Consider the following 24372-nt stretch of genomic DNA (forward strand, 5'->3'; position numbering starts at 1 on the left):
AATTTTGAGTATAAATATTTTCTAATGTTTAAAACTATCAATGTAAGTTTTATTTGTAGACTGATTTTTAAATCTTGATGTTCAAATTTGCTATATTCAGTTTTATGATACCAGAATCACTCAGTGGCAAGCTATAAATACATTCATTTTATTCTCATTTGTTTTGAATTCTTTAAACTTTCAAGGAGCTAGGGGTTTGAACTGATATGTAAATCATTCTTATGCACTTATAATTGGCCAGTGTAAACACATAAATCATTAATATACATCCTATAAGTAGAAAATATGAGGGTGTTAACATCGAAGTGAAATGTCATTGTTGACCAGTGTACACAAACATATACTGTTCACCTTACAGAATTTCATTTTGCCTGACATGGAGAGTGTTGAGAAAAAGGCAAATATCATAGCAGCTACTGTAATTGAATTGGCCTCTGAATCACATAAAGCCAGGAAGCCTGACAGTAATATTGTCTAAAACCATAAAAAAATCTTATGGTACATATTATATGTATCTAGTTGAGGCGGAAATGATTGGCCTGTTAGAAAAAAATTGCTTTTAGGTGGAAAGGGAGAAAAAATCATATTTTTGGGAAAACATTTAAAAAATGAAAGTGATATTTTTGTTGTTATAATGTCTTGGTTCCTGTTTTCATTGGAAGCCTTTAATCTCATCTTGAAACTTCTCTGGCATTAGTTTTTTTCCTTTTTATAAATTTCATTATTATAACTTAGTTTTATAAATAAGTAATTACAGTTTTACTTGATGTATGGTGCCTAGAAGAATCCTGATGTGTATGAGTAGTTGTTTCATAAATACTTAAGTTATTACTGGGAATAAATATAGCCACTGGGACTTAATACATCAATCTTATATGTTAGGAGTGGTTGATTATACAATTTTATCTGAAAATGTTTTATTATTTTACCATTTCAGAGGACAATTGATACATCAATTTTTGAGTTCATAATTTGTGAGTTTATAAATAGGTATAAAACTGATCCATTCACAAGGCAATGATCAATTGTATTCCACAAGATAGTTACTTTCTATTTCCATTGACAAGTATCATTTGCATTGTTATCAGTTTTCTACAACTTAATTTTTTTTAATTTTTAATTTTTTTATTTTTTAGTGAGAGGAGGGGACTCAGAGCGATAGACTCTCGCATGCACCCCATGGGGGATCCACCAGGCAAGCCCACTAGGGGGTGATATGCTGCCCATCTGGGGCTGTTGCTCTGCAGCAACCGAGTTGTTTTTTTTCTTTTTTTAATTAAGTGCCTGAGGCTGAGGCTATGGAGCCATCCTTAGCACCCAAGGCCAACTCACTGGAACCAGTTGAGCCATGGCTGGGAGGGGAAGAGAGAGGGGGTGGGTGGAGAAGCAGATGGTTGCTTCTGTGTGCCCTGACCAGGATTTGAACTTGGGACATCCACACGCAGGCCGAGGCTCTACCACTGAGCCACCTGGCCAGGGCTTTTCTATAATTTACAGAGTCGTAAAGTAGGTCTAAAACCATGAAAAGTGGCGATAACAGTCAAGGATGCACTTGACAAGACACCCAATGATCTTTTTGCCCATATCAAAGTCTTTCACAGTTTTCTATTTTTGCTTTCAATTGTCATTTATTTGCTTTTCAAGTAGATACCACTTCAAACTATCTTGTCTGACTAATATATAAACAGAAGTTTTTGTTTTGTTATTTTTAAGCAACCACATAGGCATTATCCTTGTTGTGTTCCTTTCTTTCTCTTAAAGTGGTAACCTACTATATGCATTAATTTTCATTAAGTCTGTTTCTAGTGAGTTTAGGATTGAGGTATTGATGCTAAAATATTAGGCTTTTTAAAAAGTATATGCATTCCTTAGAAATCAAGGGAAAGATTTGGAAATAGAGGGGGTGTAAAGGGACTGGTTTCATTTTTCACTAGAAACATTTAAACCTCTCATGAGCTGTTTAGAACCAAAGATATAGATGTAAAATCAAGGATGAAATCACAGAAATGCAAAAACGATAGAGAAGGGAGGACAGAAAGGAAAAGGGTATTTCTCTTTTGAGATAAATTGTTTTAATTTAACTTTTTATTATAATTTTTTAAAAACACCTGTTTAGGTAGAGATAATTTGAATAATTTAAGGAACCCCCATTTTTCAATCACATTCAGTTATATAAACCTATTTGTACACTTCTTCTGTTTTTTAACCCAGAAGTATTTTAGTGCAGATCCCAGATATGAGAACTTTCCCTCCTAATTAGCTCAATATGCATTTTAGAAAGTATCGTTTTCTTCCATTATTATATCTAAGAAAATTAATAGTAATTTATTCATAAAATTAAAGATTCTATCCATATTCAAATTTCTGTCTCAAAATATAGTTTTACAGTCAGCGTGTTCAGATCATGATCCGTCAGAACCCATCCGTTACATTTGGTTGCTATGCCCCTTCAGTCTCTGACTTAGAACAGTGTGCCCCGCCCTTGTTTTGCTTGTTTTTAAACATGTCATTAACTTGTTGAATAAATCTAGTCCCACATTCTAGATTTATCTGATTGTTTTTGTGGTGTCCTTTAACTTGTTTTTCTATAAGTAGAAGTTATATAGTGGCAAGGATATTTTATAAGTGGTACAACTATGCTCCATATTGCTTCACATCAGATTCTCTTAACTCTGGCTGCTCCCCACTGAGTGATGCCACACGCAGTTAGGGGGGTTTGGGTGGTGGTGGCCCAATGTCTCCTAGGGAAATGTGGTGTTCCCTGTGGCGGCCAGGAGGTGATAGTGAGGTGATGATTTAGCACTCTGCAAAAATCAGTTCTTCAGAAACCTCAATCCAGTCCAACTTGGGAACTCCTCTCTCTCTCTCAAAGCGTTAACCTTAATGTGTTTTCTGTATAGAACTATGAAAAAGGAAATCAGACCAGTCAAATTAACACTAATGGAATGAAAGACATTGTAGCCCAATTTTTCTCCTATTCAAGAGTAGATTTAAGAGGTAGGTAAGAGAGATTTTTAAAAAATCAGAATAATGAGTACATAAGGCTGGTAAGAAAAGGAAAGATGATTATCAGTAATTGTATTTAAAAAACTTATTTAGAGTCTGAGTGTCTTTAATAACACCATAAGGACCCTCATCTAAATCAAATACTACAATTACAACGAAAAAGCAAAGCCACAAAAATGATCATATTCCCCCAGTGAGATAAGCTTCAAAGAGTAGAAAAGTCTAAGAAACAAAAACAAAACAAATCTCAAATCTCTGGTCTAACTGAAAAATTTTACTCCATTGGAGAGGACAGAATAGGTCACAAGAACTACAGAAGCAACGCCACCTGAGGCTGGCACGATAAGGGTGATTTAATTACATCGAAAGTGACAGAAGAAGAAAGAATGACTTTAGAAATATAAGCTATATCCACTTCAGAAACTTGCCAATCTTGTGAATGTAGCAGAGAAGCTGTAAAATGTTCTGTGGAGGCTGTATAGAGCAGCCTTGTTGGCCCAGGGCAAAGACACATTAGTGCTAGCATTAGAGGATCACAGCACAGCCAGATTACGACACTGAAGGCTAAAAAAAAAATGACTAAAAAATGGAAGAACATTGAAAAGACACAAGGAAATCCAGGGTGCATATAACAATGGTAAAGACCAGTACGTTCATTCATGTCTTCATTTCTTTGACTATGGTTTCTATACCACATATTTGATTTAAGTAATATTTCTTAAGATTGGTTTTTAGAAGAATTCCAGAGCATCATGCATGAGAAGCCCTGAAGTGTTGTTGTCTAGATATCTCTGTTTATTAAGTGTTTAGTATTCATTGCAAAGACAGGCTCTTAGAAGGTGCCAAGGTATAAAAATAATATTTAAAGATATGTAAGAGTAAGAATGACTTCGGACCTTACTTTTCAGACTTTGGAGAAGTGTAAGAGTTTAGGGGAAAAGAAACAACAAAACAAATAAAAAGCAATGGAGCTAACACACTTTGGTATAGTTATCTAGCCAAACCAACCAGCTTTGTTTCTTTTAAGATGTCAAATCCTTAGTAAGTGAAATGCGTAAACAATGTCAGTGGAGTACTTAGCAGCAGTGCTCTTCCGTAATCCACTGCCCTCTGAGAATTCGGTAAAATATATGGTTTGTGTATATAGAATTTTGACTATAGCTTGCACCCTACTATTCTTAGGAAACCAAAGTTCAAGTAAGGAATTAAAAAAATACTTGAATGACTAGTACAAAAATATTTAACCAACATAAGAGACTGTTAGGAAATAGATGTATAGTTTCTTTTCAAATACCCCTGTATCTTTTCCAAAAGTACTGGTCATATAATTTGGACAAAAACATGTATAATTAATATAAAATGTTATGGTTCAAATTGTCAGGATATAGTACATTAAAATTAATATAGCAAATTAAAATATGGGTAGTCACATGAAAATTAAAATTGTGTATGTATAAGATGAGAAATACATAAACAATAACAGCATGCCTTAAAGTCAAGAAATTTTGTGATATATAGTTATATGTTTATGGGTTACTATGAAACCTATATATAAAGAAAATTGAATGCCTCTATTAGTAAGAAAGAAAAAGGGAAAAGAAATAAAGACTTGTGATATGCCTGGTAATATGACTTGTATGACTTGTAATATGTCTGGACAGGGAGACTACAATTAATAAAACTAAACAAAAGTAAGCAAAATTACAATAGTTGAATCTTTGAGAGATTAAGCCAAAGTGAAAATCATTGGATCAGCTAGTTAGAGAATAAAATGTAAATAGGATCAGAAGAGCTACAATAATTAACGTACAGGAAAACCAAAATATTTGAGAGAATGTTATTTTTAGTTACATGATGTTAATTAATAGTTGTGGTCAAAATAAGTGAAATGTGTGCATTCATGAGTGTGCATGTATGTGAGAATTGCCAAAGCGGATGCAGCTAGCAGTAGAATTGTAACTAGAATGAACCTCCTCAGATTAAGTTTTTTTTTTTTTTTTTTTCATTTTTCTGAAGCTGGAAACAGGGAGAGACAGTCAGACAGACTCCCGCATGCGCCCGACCGGGATCCACCTGGCACGCCCACCAGGGGCGACGCTCTGCCCACCAGGGGGCGATGCTCTGCCCATCCTGGGCGTTGCCATGTTGCGACCAGAGCCACTCTAGCGCCTGAAGCAGAGGCCACAGAGCCATCCCCAGCGCCCGGGCTATCTCTGCTCCAATGGAGCCTTGGCTGCGGGAGGGGAAGAGAGAGACAGAGAGGAAAGCACGGCGGAGGGGTGGAGAAGCAAATGGGCGCTTCTCCTGTGTGCCCTGGCCGGGAATCGAACCCGGGTCCTCCGCACGCTAGGCCGACGCTCTACCGCTGAGCCAACCGGCCAGGGCCTCAGATTAAGTTTTGAAGAAAGAGATGTGGTGAATTAAATCAAGTAAACAAAAATCATGTATTAGAAAGCCAAAGAGTTATAACAGATTTCAAAAGAAAAGAGCATCTAGCACTGATGGGGATTTACTTTGGAGAATTTTTTCAAAAGTTCAAGAAACAGTCATTCAGTAAATAATTAGTTCTTGCTTCAAAATATACAAAAGGGACATTGTTAATTATCTGCTTCATTTTTGAGCATTTGATTTCATTTTGACAATTTTGTAAGAACAACATGTTTAAGAGAGTTTATGGACTGGGATCATAAACCAGCAAAACAATACAATACTACTTCACAATAATCGTTTACTATATGCAAGTAAATTATTCTCAGATGCGTGGATAGCATAGCAAAAAAGCACTCTTTTAAGGAGAAAGTGGAGGTCTCATCCTGATTCTTCTCTTTCCTTTTCCTAGTTACTAGAAAATCTTGTCAGTTGCCTTTACAAGGCATTGGGAGTCTGTTCTCTGCTGCTCTAGTAAAAGTCACCATCATCTCTCCCTTAGATTACTCACTACAGGCATCTGATGTTTTAATCCTCTTGGTTTCTTTTGTTTGTTTGTTTGTTTTTTTGTTTTTGTTTTTTGTTTTTTTGGGTTTTTTTGTATTTTCCTGAAGTGAGAAGCCAGGAGGCAGAGAGACAGACTCCCACATGTGCCTGACCAGGATCCACCTGGCATGCCCACTAGGGGACAGTGCTTTGCCCATCTGGGGCGTTGCTCCATTGCAACTGGAGCCATTCTAGTGCCTGAGGCGGAGGCCATGGAGCCATCCTCAGGTTCCAGGCCAACTTTGCTCCAATGGAGCCTTGGCTGTGGGAGGGGAAGAGAGAGACAGAGAGAAGGGAGATAAGGAAGGGTAGAGAAACAGATGGTCACTTCTCCTGTGTGCCTTGGCTGGGAATCAAACCTGGGACTTCCACATGCCAGGCTGATGCTCTATTGCTGAGCCAACTAGCTAGGGCCTCTTCTTGTTTTGTTTTTTACTTCAACCCTAGCAATCCATTTTCTTTCTTTTTTTTTTTTTAAAGGAGTTAGTGTTCTTTAAAAAGGGGTAATTTGAATAACAAAAGGAATAACTAGAAAAAATTTCATGAGTTCATAATTATTTAAGCAAACTCACTGGTCACCACTGGATATTGCTAGGGTACCAAATCCTTATTTTTTCCTTTTTATTGAATTTATTGGGGTGACATTGGTTAACACAATTATACAGGTTTCAGGTGCATAATTCTACAACGCATCATCTGTATACTGTATTATGTGTTTACCACCCAAGTCGAGGTCCTTCCATCATCTATACCCCTTTACCCTCCACTCTCCTCACCCGCTCTCCCCACCCCACAATCTGTTTTCAGTACACTGGCCCAGTGATGTTCAACTTTTTTTCATCTTATGGCACATATAAACTTATTACTAAAATTCTGCAACACACCAAAAATATATTTTTTGCCGACCTGACAAAAAGAATAGGTACAATTTTTACTCATTCACACCAAATGGCTTTTGTTGTGCTGGCTATTGTCATTTTTTAATTTGAAAATCTAGGAGAAAAGAGGTCAGTGCCCCTGACTCAATAGTCAGGCATTTCATATTTTAAAAAATCCTTGCAGCACACCAGTTGAAACTCGCTGCACTGGCCAGTCTTTTTAATATCACTTTCCTGCTTAAAAACCTTTCAGTAGATTCTCATCTAATTTAGAATAAAATCCAAACTTTTTAAATCCTATAATTTGGCCACTGCCTACTTCTCCAACTTTTTCACATGTCCTTCTCCCCAAGGTTGTCTTTGGTTCCGGATATTTCTCCTCTAGTTTGTTTTCTCCCTGCACCAGCCCTACTTGCTGATGGCACTGCCTGGAACATTTCCCCCTCAGCTCATTACACAAAGGTCATCTGCCTTTGAAGGCTGTCTCTGATCCCCAATCTCAAATAGCCTCTCTTCCATGAAGTTGTTGTCTAATATAGTTCACAGTTTAATTTCTTCATCTACTTTACTTAAATTATTTTGTTGACTTGTTTATGGTCTGTCTCTTTCCCAACAATGTAACGCCCCTGCTTACTGCTGTATCCTTAATGCCTGACAGTTTCTAGAATGCTTAGAGAATATTTGTTAAATAATTGTGTGATGTGTAAGAATAGGAAAGATGTAATGTAATGTTGAGTTAAAAGGAGAAAATTGGGCAATGCAATTGAATAGCAGTTCTGCTTTCTTATGGAAATTTAGCATGTAGCAAATTAATAGTTGGTATCAGGAAAGGACACTCTTAAGAAGTACTATAAAAATGGTAGTCTTTTTTTTTTTTTGTATTTTTTTTGTATTTTTTTTTTGTATTTTTCTGAAGCTGGAAACGGGGAGAGACAGTCAGACAGACTCCCGCATGCGCCTGACCGGGATACCCGGCACGCCTACCTGGGGCGATGCTCTGCCTACCAGGGGGCGATGCTCTGCCTCTCCGGGGCCTCGCTCTGCTGCGACCAGAGCCACTCTAGCGCCTGGGGCAAAGGCGAAGGAGCCATCCCCAGCGCCCGGGCCATCTTTTGCTCCAATGGAGCCTTGGCTGCAGGAGGAGAAGAGAGAGACAGAGAGGAAGAAGGGGGGAGGTGGAGAAGCAAATGGGCGCTTCTCCTATATGCTCTGGCCGGTAATTGAACCCGGGTCCCCTGCACGCCAGGCCGACACTCTACTGCTGAGCCAACCAGCCAGGGCCCCCTTTTTTTTTATCTTATTTTTATTAATTTTAATGCAGTGACATTGATAAATCAGGGTACATATGTTCCGAGAAAACATCTCCAGATTATTTTGAACTTTGATTATGCTGCATATTCTCACTCAAAGTCAAATCGTCCTCTGTCACCTTCTATCTGGTTTCCTTTGTGCCCCTACCCTCCCCCCACTCCCTCCCTCTCCTTCCTTGCCCCTTCCCCACCCCTCCACCCCACTCCCTGTTACCATCACATTCTTGTCCATGTCTCTGAGTCTCATTTTTATGTCCCATCTATGCATTGGTTCATATAGTTCTTAGTTTTTTTCTGATTTACTTATTTCACTCCGTATAATGTTATCAAGGTCCATCCATGTTATTGTAAATGATCCGATGTCATCATTTCTTATGGCTGAGTAGTATTCCATAGTATATATGTACCAAAGCTTTTTAATCCACTTGTCCTTTGACGGACACTTGGGCTGTTTCCAGATCTTTTTTATTGTGAACAATGCTGCTATAAACATGGGGGTGCATTTCTCCTTCTGGAACCGTTCTGTGGTGTCCTTGGGGTATATTCCTAAAAGTGGGATGGCTGGGTCAAAAGGCCGTTTGATTTTCAATTTTTTGAGGAATCTCCATACTGTTTTCCACAGAGGCTGCACCAGTCTGCATTCCCACCAGCAATGCAGGAGGGTTCCCTTTTCTCCACATCCTCGCCAGCACTTATTCTGTGTTGTTTTGTTGATGAGCGCCATTCTAACCGGTGTGAGGTGATATCTCATTGTGGTTTTAATTTGCATTTCTCTAATGATTAATGATGTTGAGCATTTTTTCATGTGCCTATTGGCCATCTGTATATCCTCTTTGGAGAAGTGTCTATTCATTTCTTTTGCCCATTTTTTGATTGGATTGTTTGTCTTTCTGGTGTTGAGATTTACAAGTTCTTTATAAATTTTGGTTATTAACCCCTTATCAGACATATTGTCAAATATGTTCTCCCATTGTGTAGTTTGTCTTTTTATTCTGTTCTTATTGTCTTTGGCCATGCAAAAGCTTTTTAGTTTGATATAGTCCCATTTGTTTATCCTGTCTTTTATTTCACTTGCCCGTGGAGATAGATCAGCAAATATATCTCTGGGAGAGATGTCGGAGAGCTTACTGCCTACGTTTTCTTCTAAGATGCTTATGGTTTTACGCCTTACATTTAAGTCTTTTATCCATTTTGAGTTTATTTTTGTGAATGGTGTAAGTTGGTGGTCTAGTTTCATTTTTTTGCAGGTTGCTGTCCAATTTTCCCAACACCATTTGTTGAAGAGGCTGTCTTTACTCCGTTGTATTTCCTTACCTCCTTTGTCAAATATCAGTTGTCCATAGAGCTGTGGGTTTATTTCTGGGTTCTCTGTTCTGTTCCTTTGATCTATGTGCCTGTTCTTATGCCAGTACCAGGCTGTTTTGAGTACAATGGCCTTGTAGTATAGTTTGATATCAGGAAGTGTGATACCTCCCCCTTTATTCTTCTTTTTTAAGATTGCTGAGGCTATTCGTGTTCTCTTTTGGTTCCATATAAATTTTTGAAATATGTGATCTATATCTTTAAAGTATGTCACTGGTATTTTAATTGGTATTGCATTGAATTTATAAATTGCTTTGGGTAATATAGACATTTTAATGATGTTTATTCTTCCTAACCATGAGCATGGTATATGCTTCCACTTGTTTGTATCTTCCTTGATTTCTTTTATCAATGTTTTATAATTTTCCAAGTATAAGGTCTTTAGTCTCCTTGGTTAAATATACTCCTAGGTACTTTATTTTTTTGGTTGTAATAGTGAAGGGGATTGTTTCCTTAATTTCTCTTTCTGATTGTTCATTGTTGGTGTATAAAAATGCCTCTGATTTCTGAGTATTAATTTTATATCCTGCCACCTTGCTGAATTCATTTATCAGGTCCAGTAGTTTTTTGACTGAGACTTTAGGATTTTCTATATACAATATCATATCATCTGCAAATAATGATAGCTTTACTTCTTCTTTTCCAACTTGAATGCCTTGTATTTCTTCTTCTTGTCTGATTGCTGTGGCTAGGACTTCCAGGACTATTGAATAAGAGTGGTGAAAGGGGGCACCCCTGCCTTGTTTCTGATCTTAAGGAGATTGCTTTTAATTTTTGCCCATTGAGTATAATGTTGGCTGTGGGTTTGTCATAGATGGCTTTTATCATGTTAAGGTATGTTCCCTGTATTCCCACTTTGCTGAGAGTTTTGATCATAAATGGGTGCTGGATTTTATCAAATGCTTTTTCTGTATCTATTGAAATTATCATGTGGTTTTCTCCTTCCTTTCATTTATGTGATGAATAACATTGATAGATTTGTGAATATTGTACCAGCCTTGCCTCCCCAGAATAAATCCCACTTGGTCATGGTGTATGATTTTTTCTATATATTGTTGGATCCGGTTTGCTAATATTTTGTTGAGGATTTTAGCATCTATATTCATCAGGGATATTGGCCTATAATTTTCTTTCTTTGTGTTGTCTTTGCCTAGTTCTGGAATCAGAATTATACTTGCCTCATAAAAGGAGCTTGGAAGTCTTCCTTCCTCTTGAATTTTCTGAAATAGCTTGAGAAGGATAGGAGTTAGTTCTTCTTTAAAGAGTTGGTAGAATTCACTTGTGAAGCCATCTGGCCCAGGACTTTTCTTTGTTGGGAGTTTTTTTATAACTGTTTTGATCTCATTTGGTGTAATCGATCTGTTTAGGTTTTCTGATTCTTCCAGACTGATTTTTGGAAGATTGTATGTTTCAAGGAATTTGTCCATTTCATCTAGGTTGTCTAGTTTTTTGGCATACAGTTCTTCATAGTATTTTCTTACAATCCTTTGTATTTCTGTTGTGTCAGTTGTTATTTCTCCCCCTCTTATTTCTAATTTTATTTATTTGAGTCCTCTCTCTCTTTTTCTTGGTGAGTCTAGTTAAAGGTTCATCAATCTTGTTTACCTTTTCAAAAAACTAGCTCCTAGTTTCATTGATCCTATGTATTGTTTCTTTAGTCTCTATGTCATTTATTTCTGCTCTGATCTTTATTATTTCCTTCCTTCTACTACATTTAGGCTTTACTTGCTGTTCTTTTTCTAGTTCTTTTAGATGCAGGGTTAAGTTGTTTATTTGAGCTTTTTCTAGCTTCTTAAAGTGTGCCTGTAGTGCTATGAACTTCCCTCTTCGTACTGCTTTTGCTGTGTCCCATAAATTTTGAATTGTTGTATGCTCGTTATCATTCGTTTCTAGGAATTTTTTTATTTCTTCTTTGATCTCATTCTTAATCCATTCGTTATTTAACAACCTGCTATTTAGTTTCCATGTGTTTGAAAATTTTTGAGCTTTTCTGTTGTGGTTGATTTCTAGTTTCATGCCATTGTGATCAGAGAAAGTGTTTGATATGATTTCAATCTTCTTAAATTTGTTGAGACCACTTATGAGCCCTAACATGTGGTCTATCCTAGAGAATGTACCATGAGCACTTGAAAAGAATGTATATTCTGCTGCTTTAGGGTGAAAGGTTCTGTAGATATCTATTAAATCGAGTTGATCTAGTGTGTCCTTTAAGTCTGCTGTTTCTTTGTTAATTTTCTTTCTTGAGGATCTATCTAGTGATGTTAGTGGGGTATTAAAATCCCCTACTATTATAGTGTTGCTGTTGATTTTTCTCTTTATATCCATCAAAGTCTGCTTTATATATTTAGGTGCTCCTATATTAGGTGCGTATATATTTAAAATAGTTATATCTTCCTGTTGGATTGCTCCCTTTATCATTATGTAGTGGCCTTCTTTATCTCTTACTATATTCTTTGTTTTAAAGTCCATTTTGTCTGATATAAGTATTGCTACCCCAGCTTTTTTTTCATTTCCATTTGCATGAAATGTTTTTTTCCATCCTTTTACCTTCAACCTATGTGCATCTTTTGTTTTAAGGTGTGTCTCTTGTAGACAGCATATGTACGGGTTCTGTTTTCTTATCCATGCAGCTACCCTCTGTCTTTTGATTGGATCATTTAATCCATTTACATTTAAGGTTATTATTGACACGTAGTTGTTTATTGCCATTTTATTCTTTAAAGCTGTATTCCTCTTTTGCTATATTCTTTTCCCCCTTTGATCTGTTTACAACAGGCCCCTTAACATTTTCTGCAGCATTGGTTTGGTTGTAATGAATTCCTTGAGGTTTTTTTTTGTCTGGGAAACTTTTTATTTCTCCTTCAATTTTAAATGATAACCTTGCTGGATAAAGTAGACTTGGTTGTAGGTTCTTGTTCTGCATTACTTTGAATATTTCTTACCATTCCCTTCTGGCTTCAAGTGTTTCTGTTGAGAAGTCTGATGTCATCCTTATGGGGGCTCCTTTGTAGGTGATAGCCTTTTTTTCTCTCACAGCTTTTAATATTTTATCACTTAGCTTTGGTATTTTAATTATGATGTGTCTTGGTGTAGGTTTCTTTGGGTTTCTTTTTAGTGGAGTTCTCTGTGCTTCTTGAATTTGTGAGAGTTTCTCCTGCATTAATTTAGGGAAGTTTTCAGCTATGATATGATTGAACAAAACCTCTATCCCTTGTTCTTTATCTTATTCTTCAGGAACCCCTATGATGCGGATGTTATTTCTTTTTATGTTGTCACAGAGCTCTCTAAGAGTTTCCTCAGACTTTTTGAGTCTCTTTTCTTTTTTCTCTGCTTTCATGCCTTCATTCCAGTTGTCCTCCAACTCCCTGATTCGATCCTCAGCTGTATCCATCCTGTTTTTAATTCCTTCCATTGTGGTCTTCATTTCTGATATTGTATTTGTCATCTCCGACTGATTCTTTTTTAATATTTCAGTATCCTTTTTTATACTTGCTATTTCTTTATTTAGGTGTTCATGATGATCATCCATTTTTGTTCTAAGATCCCTAAGCATCCTTACAATCATTATTTTAAACTCTGCATCCAGAAATTTGATTATTTCCATATCACTCAGTTCATCTCCTGAAGGTCTCTCTTGTGGTTTCGTTTGGATTGCACTTCTTTGTCTTCTCATTGTGCCTACCCAGGGTGTTTTCTTTGTAGAGCTCGTTGAGTCTAGGCTTGGTGTTGTCTGCCTCTAGTTTTTACTTGTGTTGTTTCTAAGTCTGCTTGGGTTGGCATCAGCTATTATTTGTAATCCACTTTAGGATTTGGGCCGCTTTGAAGTCTTGATTTGTTTGTTTTTTTAACAGGTGATTGTCTTGTTTGCTGATCTCAGCAAGGGGCTTATTTGAACCTGTATCCAGGAATGCGGTGGGTGTGACCTGAGGCTCTGAAGTCCTCTTCTGCCAGTTAATCTCTCTGGGGGCGGGTTGCTTTCTCAGCTTCAGTAGGGGGAGGTGTATCTCAGATCTCCAAGGAGACCTGAGTTACTGTCCTTCCTCCCCAAATCTTGTTTTCAGCTGTGTCTTGTTGCGCTGATTGGAGCTGGAGAGATGTCTGTATCTCTGTGACCAGGTTTGTTGTGGCTTCTTCTTTGCTCCTTGATTTTTTTTTTTTTTTTTTGTATTTTCCTGAAGCCAGAAACGGGGAGAGACAGACAGACTCTCGCATGCGCCCGACCGGGATCCACCCAGCACGCCCACCAGGGGCGACGCTCTGCCCACCAGGGGGCGATGCTCTGCCCCTCCGGGGCATCGCTCTGCCGAGACCAGAGCCACTCTAGCGCCTAGGGCAGAGGCCAAGGAGCCATCCCCAGCGCCCGGGCCATCTTTGCTCCAATGGAGCCTTGGCTGCGGGAGGGGAAGAGAGAGACAGAGAGGAAGGGGGGGGGATGGAGAAGCAAATGGGCGCTTCTCCTGTGTGCCCTGGTCGGGAATTCAACCCGGGTCCCCCGCATGCCAGGCCGACGCTCTACCGCTGAGCCAACCGGCCAGGGCCGCTCCTTGATTTTTGAAAGCTGTTCTTGTAGTCCAGATTTGGTTTTTCATGCTGATTGTTCATAAATTAGTTTATAATCCTGTTCGGTGATGTGAGCTGGGAGTCTGTGCGTCTGCTTACTCCGCTGCCATCTTCGGGTCCCTCCAAAAATGGTAGTCTTGAGAGTCTTGGGTTTTAATTCTGACCCAGCCACCCAACTTTGAGGAAGTTACCTAACCTAAGCTTCATTTTGCTTCCCTGTCGAATTGAGATAGCACTGTCTCCTGGGTGTATTATTTATGAATTTGTGTATTTGTGATGGCAAAGTCCTACCTCCTTCTTTCTTTCTCTCCTCTCCCCATAAGACACTTTAATGATAAGTATTCTACATCAGGACCAACATTTTTCAGAAGTGGCTCCCATGATAATACCAGTTTAGATAACATTTGTAAAATACCTGGCACAGAGCAAGGCACATTGGAAATACACAGTGAATACTAGTTCCTTTCACTCTGGTTGAAATCCCTAGGCTGGCTAAGTCCATGTTTAATTACACATCTTCCTTGGTATTCTTAAAACTGTATATTCTTGTTATTGGAGTACATTCCTGCTTTCTCTTAGACCGTAAACTCTTGAGTGTTTCCCTGTGACATTTGTCATAATGATTTATTCGTAGCTTGTGTTCTATAATGCTTGTTTAAAATTCATCGTACATTTAAGTGCTTGTTGTGTGTGGTACATGAAGTTAAACACAGAAAACAAAGTAAAGGAAATGGAAAGGCATATTCTAGCTGTACAGTGGGAAAATGTTGCTCACTTTTAAAGAGATGAAAGTATTAAGATGAATTTGAATTTATGAAAATAAAAGATGTTGACACCCTGAAATGTAATAAAATAAATATGGAAAATAATGTTAGAAAAGCAGGAAAAATATTTTTCCAATGTGTTTGGTAAAATCTTTCTATGCAAATAGATGAAGATTTCACAGAAATATATTTGGTCTGTAACAGGATTCTGTTTGATAGATATTTGGAGGAGAGAAGTAGTTCACACATGAGGAAATATTGACAAAAACCCTTTATGAAGAATGTATAGTTTTTCTAGCAATTAATGTAGCTCGGCCATCTCTAAAGTACATTTATTTCATAAGAGTGTTACTTAAGAAATGTATAATGTGGGGCAAAAACAAACACACATTAACACAAAATCATGTAATGCAAATGCATTAAAAATAAAAACAAGAAAAGCAGATTCTAATCCCTTTATACAGAGCCTTTTTAGTTCCATGCCAGCTTTTTTAAAATAGACTTTATTTTTTAAAAAAAAATTTTTTTTTTTGTGGCAGAGACAGAGAGAGGGACAGATAGGGACAGACAGACAGGAAGGGAGAGAGATGAGAAACATCAATTCTTTGTTGCGACTCCTTAGTTGTTCATTGATTGCTTTCTCATATGTGCCTTGACCAGGGGGCTACAGCAGACTGAGTAACCCTTTGCTTGAGCCAGTGATCTTGGGCTCAAGCTGGTTAGCTTTGCTCAAACCCGATGAGCCCTCACTCAAGCTGGCGACCTCGGGGTCTCGAACCTGGGTCCTCTGCATCCCAATCCGACTCTCTACCCACTGCGCCACCGCCTGGTCAGGCTAAGTAGACTTTATTTTTAAGAGCAGTGTTAGTGTCACAGCAAAATTCAGTGGAAGTTAGAGATTTTCCTTGTACCTCTTGCCTCCACATAGACCCAGTCTCCCCCACTGTGGAAACACAGCACTGTAGTGATACATCTGTTAGAGTGAAGAACCTGCATGGGCCCATCGTTATCACTCAGAGTCCACAGTGTACATTAGGGTTCATTCTTCGTGTTGCAGATTCTATGAGTTTTGACTAATGTATAATAATATGTACTCACCATTATAGTATTATATAGAATAGTTTCATTGCCCTAAAAATACTCTATGCTCTACCTATTCATGCCTCTGTCCCCCATAAGCCCCGGCAATGACTGATCATTTTTTACTGTTTCCACAGTTTTGCCTTTTCCAGAATGTCATGTAGTTGGAATCATATGTATAAAGCCTCTCGAGATTTGCTTTTCTTTTTCCCCATTTAAGGTTTCTCCCTGCCTTTTTATGGCTTGATAGTTCATTTCTTCTTAGTTCTGAATAATATTCCATTGTTTGGATGCAACACAACTTATCCATTCACCTACTGAAGGACATCTTGGTGGCTTCCAAGGTTTGGTAATTATGAATAAAACTGCTCTAAACCTTCGCTAAGCAGCTTTTTGTTCCCTGCCAGTCACTTAACCTCTCTGGAACTCAGTTATCACATTTGTAAATTTAGCTGGTGAGTACTAGGATTGTGAGGTTTAAAATTATGTGGTTATATGGATAAGAATCATGAAATGCTGTGTTTTACAAATTATGAATAACTAAGGTATCCCTGTACGCTGAAGACATTGTAAGTTGGTAAAGCCTTTCTGGCAGAAAGCGGTTTGGTCCTACATAACAAAAATTATCATCTGTTCTTATTCTTTGAGCAGATCATTCTATTTTGGAGGTGTACTTCAAGTAAACCCAAGTGGGGCTTAAAACAACATCTTTTATTTATTTATTTATTTATTTATTTATTTATTATTATATATATATATATTTTTTATTTTTCTGAAGCTGGAAACGGGGAGAGACAGTCAGACAGACTCCCGCATGCGCCTGACCGGGATCCACCCGGCACGCCCACCAGGGGCGATGCTCTGCCCACCAGGGGGCGATGCTCTGCCCCTCCAGGGCATCGCTCTGCCACAACCAGAGCCACTCTAGCGCCTGGGGCAGAGGCCAAGGAGCCATCCCCAGCACCCGGGCCATCTTTGCTCCAATGGAGCCTTGGCTGCGGGAGGGGGAGAGAGAGACAGAGAGGAAGGAGGGGGGGGATGGAGAAGCAAATGGGCGCTTCTCCTATGTGCCCTGGCCGGGAATCGAACCTGGGTCCCCCGCACGCCAGGCCGACGCTCTACTGCTGAGCCAACCGGCCACGGCACAACATCTTTTATTTAAATAAAGATTTTCATAGAGTATTTTGTAAAAGCCAAGCAAAACTATTTAAAACAAGCCCTGGCCGGATAGCTCAGTAGGTCACAGCATTGTCCCAAAGCACAGAGGTTGCCAGTTCGATCCCCAGTCAGAGCACATACAGGGACAGATCGATCTTCCTATCTCTGTCTCTTTGTTTCTTTCTTCCCCTGTCACTAAATTCAATAGATTAAATTTTTAAAAAACGATATAAACAATTCAAATACCCAATACTAGGGAAATGCAAAGTAATTTGCATGAGGGCGGGGATCATGACTGACTATTTTGACCATGTGTCCCTAGCACTTTACTCACTGTGATTTTCTTAGTATTTGTTGACAGTGAAAAGATTGAAAAGAGAACTTGAGGGAAAGAGAAGAGCTTTTACTGAATATGAAGGATTATAGGAGATGACTTTCTGTTCTTCCCTTTGCTGCTTTGCATCTCTCATTGCTAAACTCAGCTGTGCCAGCTGTCGCCTGCTGGACCCCACCCTTGTCCCCCTCATTGGTACCAGTTAAGGCCTAGGCATGTGATATAGCAGCCATGACAGAGCAGCTTCTCACTTGAAAAAAAAATGTCAATGTGGTTATGAAGGGGTTAAAGCAAGAGTAGACTGTGTGTCCCAACTTTGCTAGGACAGTCTCAGTTTATGGCTGATGACTCCAAATCTTCATAGCATCTCTTATATTATTCCTTTCATATTTCCTATCATTCTACATAACATGCTTATATTGCTACTTCCTGACTTTTCAGTTTTAGACATTATATATTTACTTTTCCCCTAAGTGGATGAGAATTAAGCTTTCCCTCGTCACTGTCACATCCTGTGTGTCTACACATGTGTCTAGCTCTCCCTCTTTCCACTATGGTTAAATAGTGGTTTTGGTTAGATCAAAATTTAATGTTCTAAAAATTATAAACACTAGTCACAGCTGAGCCACGTAGTATTCTGTGATTACTTTTACTTGTTTGGGGGGCTTTTTATTTTTTTGGAGTTAAAAATTGTCATGATTTTGATTTGTTTAGATTCTTTGCTTTTCTAAGTTATTAGCCTCAGTTCCACTACAGGTGGTCCTGGTTATATTGAACATTCTTTCAGTATGTTCAGGCGTCTATTTTCTATTTTATTTATTTTTCTTGAAAAATTTCTGAATCTTTAGATCTTTTCTAATCTGAACAGTTGTTCTTAGTATTGGCTGAAGTTTGAAACCAAAAAGATCTTGTTTATTCCCAGTAGGACATTGGGTGGTCATTGAAGATACAATTGTGTTTTTTTTTCAAATATATTATGTGAACAAATCATGAAAATGTAACTATGAAATTGTCTATGGTTCTCTTTTATGTATTATAATTAAGATACCTTTTATTTAAAAAAATACAAAATTCTTTTATTATTTTGCATAAAGCATATTAAGAATTGTTGGGATAATCTTAATAAATTTATATATATCCTTTTTTTTTGTATTCTGTTGTATTCTTTCTTTTATAGGCTCTTGAAATCAGAGAGATCTGTAATTGCCCACCACTTTCTGGACCAGACCCTCGATTACTGTTCAAATTCACCATGAAGCATCTTCTTGAAGAATCAGAGAAGGAGGACCTAAATGTTACTGTTAAGAAACAGAAAGTGGATATTCTTCCCACTCAAAAACAGAAGCAAATACCGTTAACATACGTAGTTGAGAAGAGAACTGACAGTTGAGTTGAAATATATGAGACACGGGATACATGAAGGATACAACAGTCTTTTACATTTGTATGTTACTTTTTTAAAAAAATGTTCAACATGAAAAAAACCAAGTTGATATTCATAGTTAAATCATGTATATTACAGATATTACCTAAATTCTTCTAGGTATTTTTTAATGAAATATTGATGTATTTTGATCATTTTAAAATCCTCAATGAGAGAAATGTCACAGAATAAACTTGTATTACACATTTTACCCTGTTTCAACCCTCGGTTTTGATTTGGAAGGCAGACTTCTAGCGGATGAGAAATCAGAATGTGTGGTAATCGTCATTGTAGAGGGGTTCCAGCTGAGCCTACACTGGGTTTCGGAGTCTGGGTGGTTATGGTGAACTGAGAAAATGACCGTCTAAAGCATCTGTTTACAGAAATTGGTTGCCATTGGGTGGCTGATTTGGAATAAGGGAGCTTGGAGAGAGAATTTCCTGATCCTTACTATTGTCTATGAGGGAAAACGGCAATAGGCAGAAGCTGAAGAAGCTGTTTTTCACAGGAAAGCACAAGTAATTCTCTTTGTGGTCCAGATGACAACGTGAGAAGCAGAATGGGGAGAGACGGTCATTTCCGTGTGGGCACAGCATGCTTCTGGTGCCCTGACGTCTTAACAGAAAGTCATGCCACTTTGGCTCCTAGATGAATTACCATTTGGAAATCTCAGGTTCTCAAGAGAAGCACCACCCTGTTGAGGGTTACAGCAGAAGAGGCAGAGGACGGTTCTGCTCCTAAGTTGATCTCCCTGAGCAGGGGACGTCAACCAGGGGCTCGGAGAAGTTGAGGAAGAAGTGCAAGATACATCCCTCGTGGTGCCTAGAAATTGTTATATAAATGTGGAAATAAGTTTTTAAAAATGTATTATTTATATAATATTTTTTGTACTTCCAAACTGAAGTCTAGTGATGTTGAGGCTATATTTCTAAGAGAAATAGTTTTTTGAAACACATTATATTCGTTTCTTAGATAGTTCATGAAAGGAGAAAGAAACTATGTTTTGTTGAGTATCTGCTATGAACTGAGCCCATTTATTCCACAAGTATGTTTTATTATTCTCATATTACAATGAGAAATGGGCTAAACAAGGTTAAATAATACATCCCATGTCTCTCAGTCAGAAGGAACAAAGCTAGGTCTGACTGCCTCTAGTTCTATAACTTGCAGATTTCTAAAAAGCAGTCTAGCAAAAGATGAAGCAAATTATCCTCAGTTGTTTGTTAGCTTCCTCATGTATGGCTTCAATGCAGGTAAAAATCTCATAATTAGAAAACCAGAGATCACTTACATTTCTAATTTTCTCTCTGTAGGATGATTTCCCGGGTCTTCCTCTCAGACCCTCCGATCAAACTTTACTTGAAAAGCCCAGGTGAGGCAGGAAAGGAGAGGGGAAGCTCTCCCCTGCCCTTGGAAAGCCTGTGACTGCTCATTTGGGATACGTCCTGACACTGTTATATATATACATATTTATATATATTAAAAAAAAAAAATATATATATATATATATATATATTTTTTTTTTTTTTTTTTTTTTTTTTTTTTTTTTCCTGAAGCTGGAAACGGGGAGAGACAATCAGACTCCCGCATGCGCCTGACCGGGATCCACCCGGCACGCCTACCTGGGGCGATGCTCTGCCTACCAGGGGGCGATGCTCTGCCCCTCCGGGGCGTTGCTCTGCGGCGACCAGAGCCACTCCAGCGCCTGGGGCAGAGGCCAAGGAGCCATCCCCAGCGCCCGGGCCATCTTTACTCCAATGGAGCCTTGGCTGCAGGAGGGGAAGAGAGAGACAGAGAGGAAGGGGGGGGGGTGGAGAAGCAAATGGGCGCTTCTCCTGTGTGCGCTGGTCGGGAATCGAACCCGGGTCCCCCGCACGCCAGGCCAACGCTCTACCGCTGAGCCAACCGGCCAGGGCCAAACTGTTATATTCTCTTAGACAAAATAGTTACTTAGTTGTTAAGAAGACAAGTTCAGACCCTATTTATGTTTTTCAGGACTTACTGTAGATTGATGATAAGGAATTTCTTGACCCCATAAGACAATACTTATAAGGAAGAGGTTCAGATGAACTGGTCTCTCTGGTCTCTATATAGTTGTTCTTTACACGGCTAGTGATTAGGCTTCTATCAGAGGCACTCCATGACACATACAGACATTTGGAGAATGTTACCTAGAGGTAAACGCATTATTTTCCTAGAGGAAAATACGCCATTAGATTTCCTAAGAAAACAGTTCAGTGGAGACCCCTAGAGTCTTTTTCTTCCATCGTTTTATCACATCTAATTGTATTGTTCAGACTTCTAGGAGACATTCAGGTTGACATCATGTCAGAAAGAGAAAATAAGAGATATTACTTTTATAGTGCATATGAAAGAGATATTTTAAAAACTCAAGGAATCAATAAATGTAAAAGAATTGTAATATTTTAGCACATGATTTAAGGAGAAATCAAATAGCAATTAGAATGTAATACACATGCATATATTTTAAGCTATATATGGGAATGACATCTATATGTTCTGCACTTAGTTGCATAACTTAGTGCTTTTCATGTGTTCCTAGGATGTGGGTGTTTTCTGGTTAGCTCAGTTTTTAGGAGCATGATGCCAGTAAGGCAAAAGTTCAATCTAATATCTCTTATAATACAGATAGTTAGTTGTAAGAGTGTCCTTTAAAACCAAGCTCAAAGAGAACATGTATATTTACGGTTATGTCCCTAATGCCTAACACTTTTGGGCACATTATAGGCATCAATCAATATTTTATTGATACTGTACACTCAACATCGATCATCAAAGAATCAAAAAAAGGAGGAGAAACACTCATACTCTGAAATTTCTGCCTCTTGGTATCTATGGGACCCTGGGCAAGTCATTAAAACTCTTTAACCTTCATTTCATCATTTGTGAAATGGGGATAATAAATCCTACCTCATAGGATTGATCATATGTTATGATTAAGGGAAATGATGTACTTATTAGCACAATGTCTAGAAGGCCAAACACTAAAAATAGTAACAATTTATCAAATGCTTACTTTGTACCAAGCTCTATGCTAAGCACTTTCAAGCACTATTGAACCTTACTGCAACCCTGTATATGATAGCTATTATATGGTTCCCCATTATAGATCAGGAAAATGAAGTTTAGAGGCTTAATGAGACTTGCTCAAGGTTATATGTTCTATTTCTTAAGATTATTTTACTTGCAAGAACAGAAAGAAAAAAATGCAACTCAAACTCAATCAAGAAAATTTATTGCCTCATCTAACAGAAAAGCCTGGATGTACACTAACTTCAGACACAGTTCAGTCTAGGGCAGGGGTCCCCAAACTACGGTCCACGGGCCGCATGCGGCCTCTTGAGGCCATTTATCCGGCCCCCGCCGCACACCCGGAAGGGGCACCTCTTTCATTGGTGGTCAGTGAGAGGAGCATAGTACCCATTGAAATACTGGTCAGTTTGTTGATTTAAATTTACTTGTTCTCTATTTTAAATATTGTATTTGTTCCCGTTTTTGTTTTTTTACTTTAAAATAAGATATGTGTAGTGTGCATAGGGATTTGTTCATAGTTTTTTTATAGTCCAGCCCTCCAATGGTCTGAGGGACAGTGAACTGGCCCCCTGTGTAAAAAGTTTGGGGACTCCTGGTCTAGGGAATCGTACTGTCAGAGCAATGGCTCTTTTTCTTGGCAACTTTTCTCAGCTCTGGCTTTTCACTATTTCCTAATGATATCAAGATGGCTGCCGGTAGTTCCCAGGATTATGTGGTTCATTCACATCCAGGTGGGAAGAGTGACTCACCTCACAAGTATTGAAACAAAGCCTTCAGCACTAACTGCACTCTCTAAAGGGCACAGAAGCAATCACCAGGATAGGGGATGGCATTCTTTTGGCCTGGAGCCCTTTGAAAAAGAATGACCATCTGTCAGCCAGTGAAGTTTCACCAGGTCACATCAACTCGCCATCACCCTACTGACCCTATAAAATACCCTCCCAGTGGAAGAATCCGCGTGACTTCTCTGGCCCGTTTTGCGAACCAGAGAACCTTGTCCGGGATGCGCTCTACTAAATAAAGCTTTTGCTATTCCACATTTTGTGGCTATGCCCTTCTTTCTTCCTTGGCGGGAAAATACCTTATAGTGGGTACAGTCAGCACCTCCCAAGTAGAGCAGCCAAGATATGGTGGGCAACATGCAACCACAGGGTCTGCTAAGTAAGTGAAACAAAATCTCATTATCATTTATCCTCTTTGAGCAGGCAAAGAAACACAGCAATTCCTTGAAGAGTTGATCTGAAATGATGTTTCATCTGAGGAAAAACAGTGTAGCCAAAGTTTTACATTGCCATGATAGTAAATCGGCATTAGTCTATGTACTTTACCACTTAGAACAGGGGTCCCCAAACTAGGGCCCGCGGGCCGCATGCGGCCCCCTGAGGCCATTTATCCGGCCCCCACTGCACTTCTGGAAGGGGCACCTCTTTCATTGGTGGTCAGTGAGAGGAGCATAGTTCTCATTGAAATACTGGTCAGTTTGTTGATTTAAATTTACTTGTTCTTTATTTTAAATATTGTATTTGTTCCCATTTTGTTTTTTTATTTTAAAATAAGATATGTGCAGTGTGCATAGGGATTTGTTCATAGTTTTTTTTTATAGTCCGGCCCTCCAACGGTCTGAAGGACAGTGAACTGGCCCCCTGTGTAAAAAGTTTGGGGACCCCTGACTTAGAAGATACCCCACCGCCCCACCCCAACCTGAATTATCTTGTATCTTCGAAATCTACATACGAGGTTGGAAGGACAAGCGGTGTTTTTGACTCCTAGCGGAGAAAACTAGAGCTTGGCTATTGGGTAAGTTATCCCAGTGTGCACTTCAAGTAAATGGCAGACCTGGGACTGGATGGAGAGGATTCATTGACCCGTCACACAGTGCTCTTTCTGCAATACCGCCTTCTTTGGACAGGGAAGTACTGCCCTCACCTTTTCGCTGGAAACCGACATGCAAAGATACTAAGCAGCTGTGCGCCCTGCGCTGCTCACAGTACCTGAGGGCGGACTTGCGATCAGGATCCTCCTCTTCTGCCTCCCCCGTCTGTGCTCATCATCCACTCACTGCCACTGCAGCTTTTGCCCTCACTTGTAAACAGCAGGGCCAGTTTACCCTGGGTTCCCTAATTTAAAAGAACGCATTTTAATACTCTGACAGGCAGTAAAACTTTCCATTTAAATAGGTTCATCTACATGAAGGATAAAATTCCCATTTATCATCTCTTAATGTGTTTTTATTAGGCCCTACAGTTCCTTAATCTGTGGTGAGAGATATCTCTTTGTGACTGGAAAGAAAACCCTGTTGGTGTTCTACCTTTACAGTTTGACCCATAAGTTCCCATCAGAAAACCAGTAGTCCTCACAGGTAGGCCAGTGGCTCCTAGCCTTTTAACCCCCAAGGCCGCTTTTTACATTACCCAGCTCTGTGCAGGGACTTCTCCCCCGTAACATTTTCTCTGCCTTGAAGGTTTGAGTA

The 24372-nt window shown here is 38.9% G+C and overlaps 1 protein-coding gene across 4 annotated transcripts in view; it reads left to right on the plus strand.

Moving 5' to 3' along the window:
- OMA1 (OMA1 zinc metallopeptidase) overlaps positions 1–19047 on the plus strand; it is an 81490-nt gene extending 62443 nt beyond the window's left edge. For all 4 annotated transcript variants that reach the window (XM_066264990.1, XM_066264991.1, XM_066264993.1 and 1 more), the window contains one exon: positions 18603–19047. In XM_066264990.1, coding sequence (XP_066121087.1) covers positions 18603–18815 — 213 coding nt within the window. In that variant the 3' untranslated portion in view covers positions 18816–19047. The remainder of the gene's footprint in view (positions 1–18602) is intronic.
- The last annotated feature ends 5325 nt before the right edge of the window (positions 19048–24372 follow it).

This window comes from Saccopteryx bilineata, chromosome 3 (assembly GCF_036850765.1).
Source record: "Saccopteryx bilineata isolate mSacBil1 chromosome 3, mSacBil1_pri_phased_curated, whole genome shotgun sequence".
Lineage (NCBI taxonomy): Eukaryota > Metazoa > Chordata > Mammalia > Chiroptera > Emballonuridae > Saccopteryx > Saccopteryx bilineata.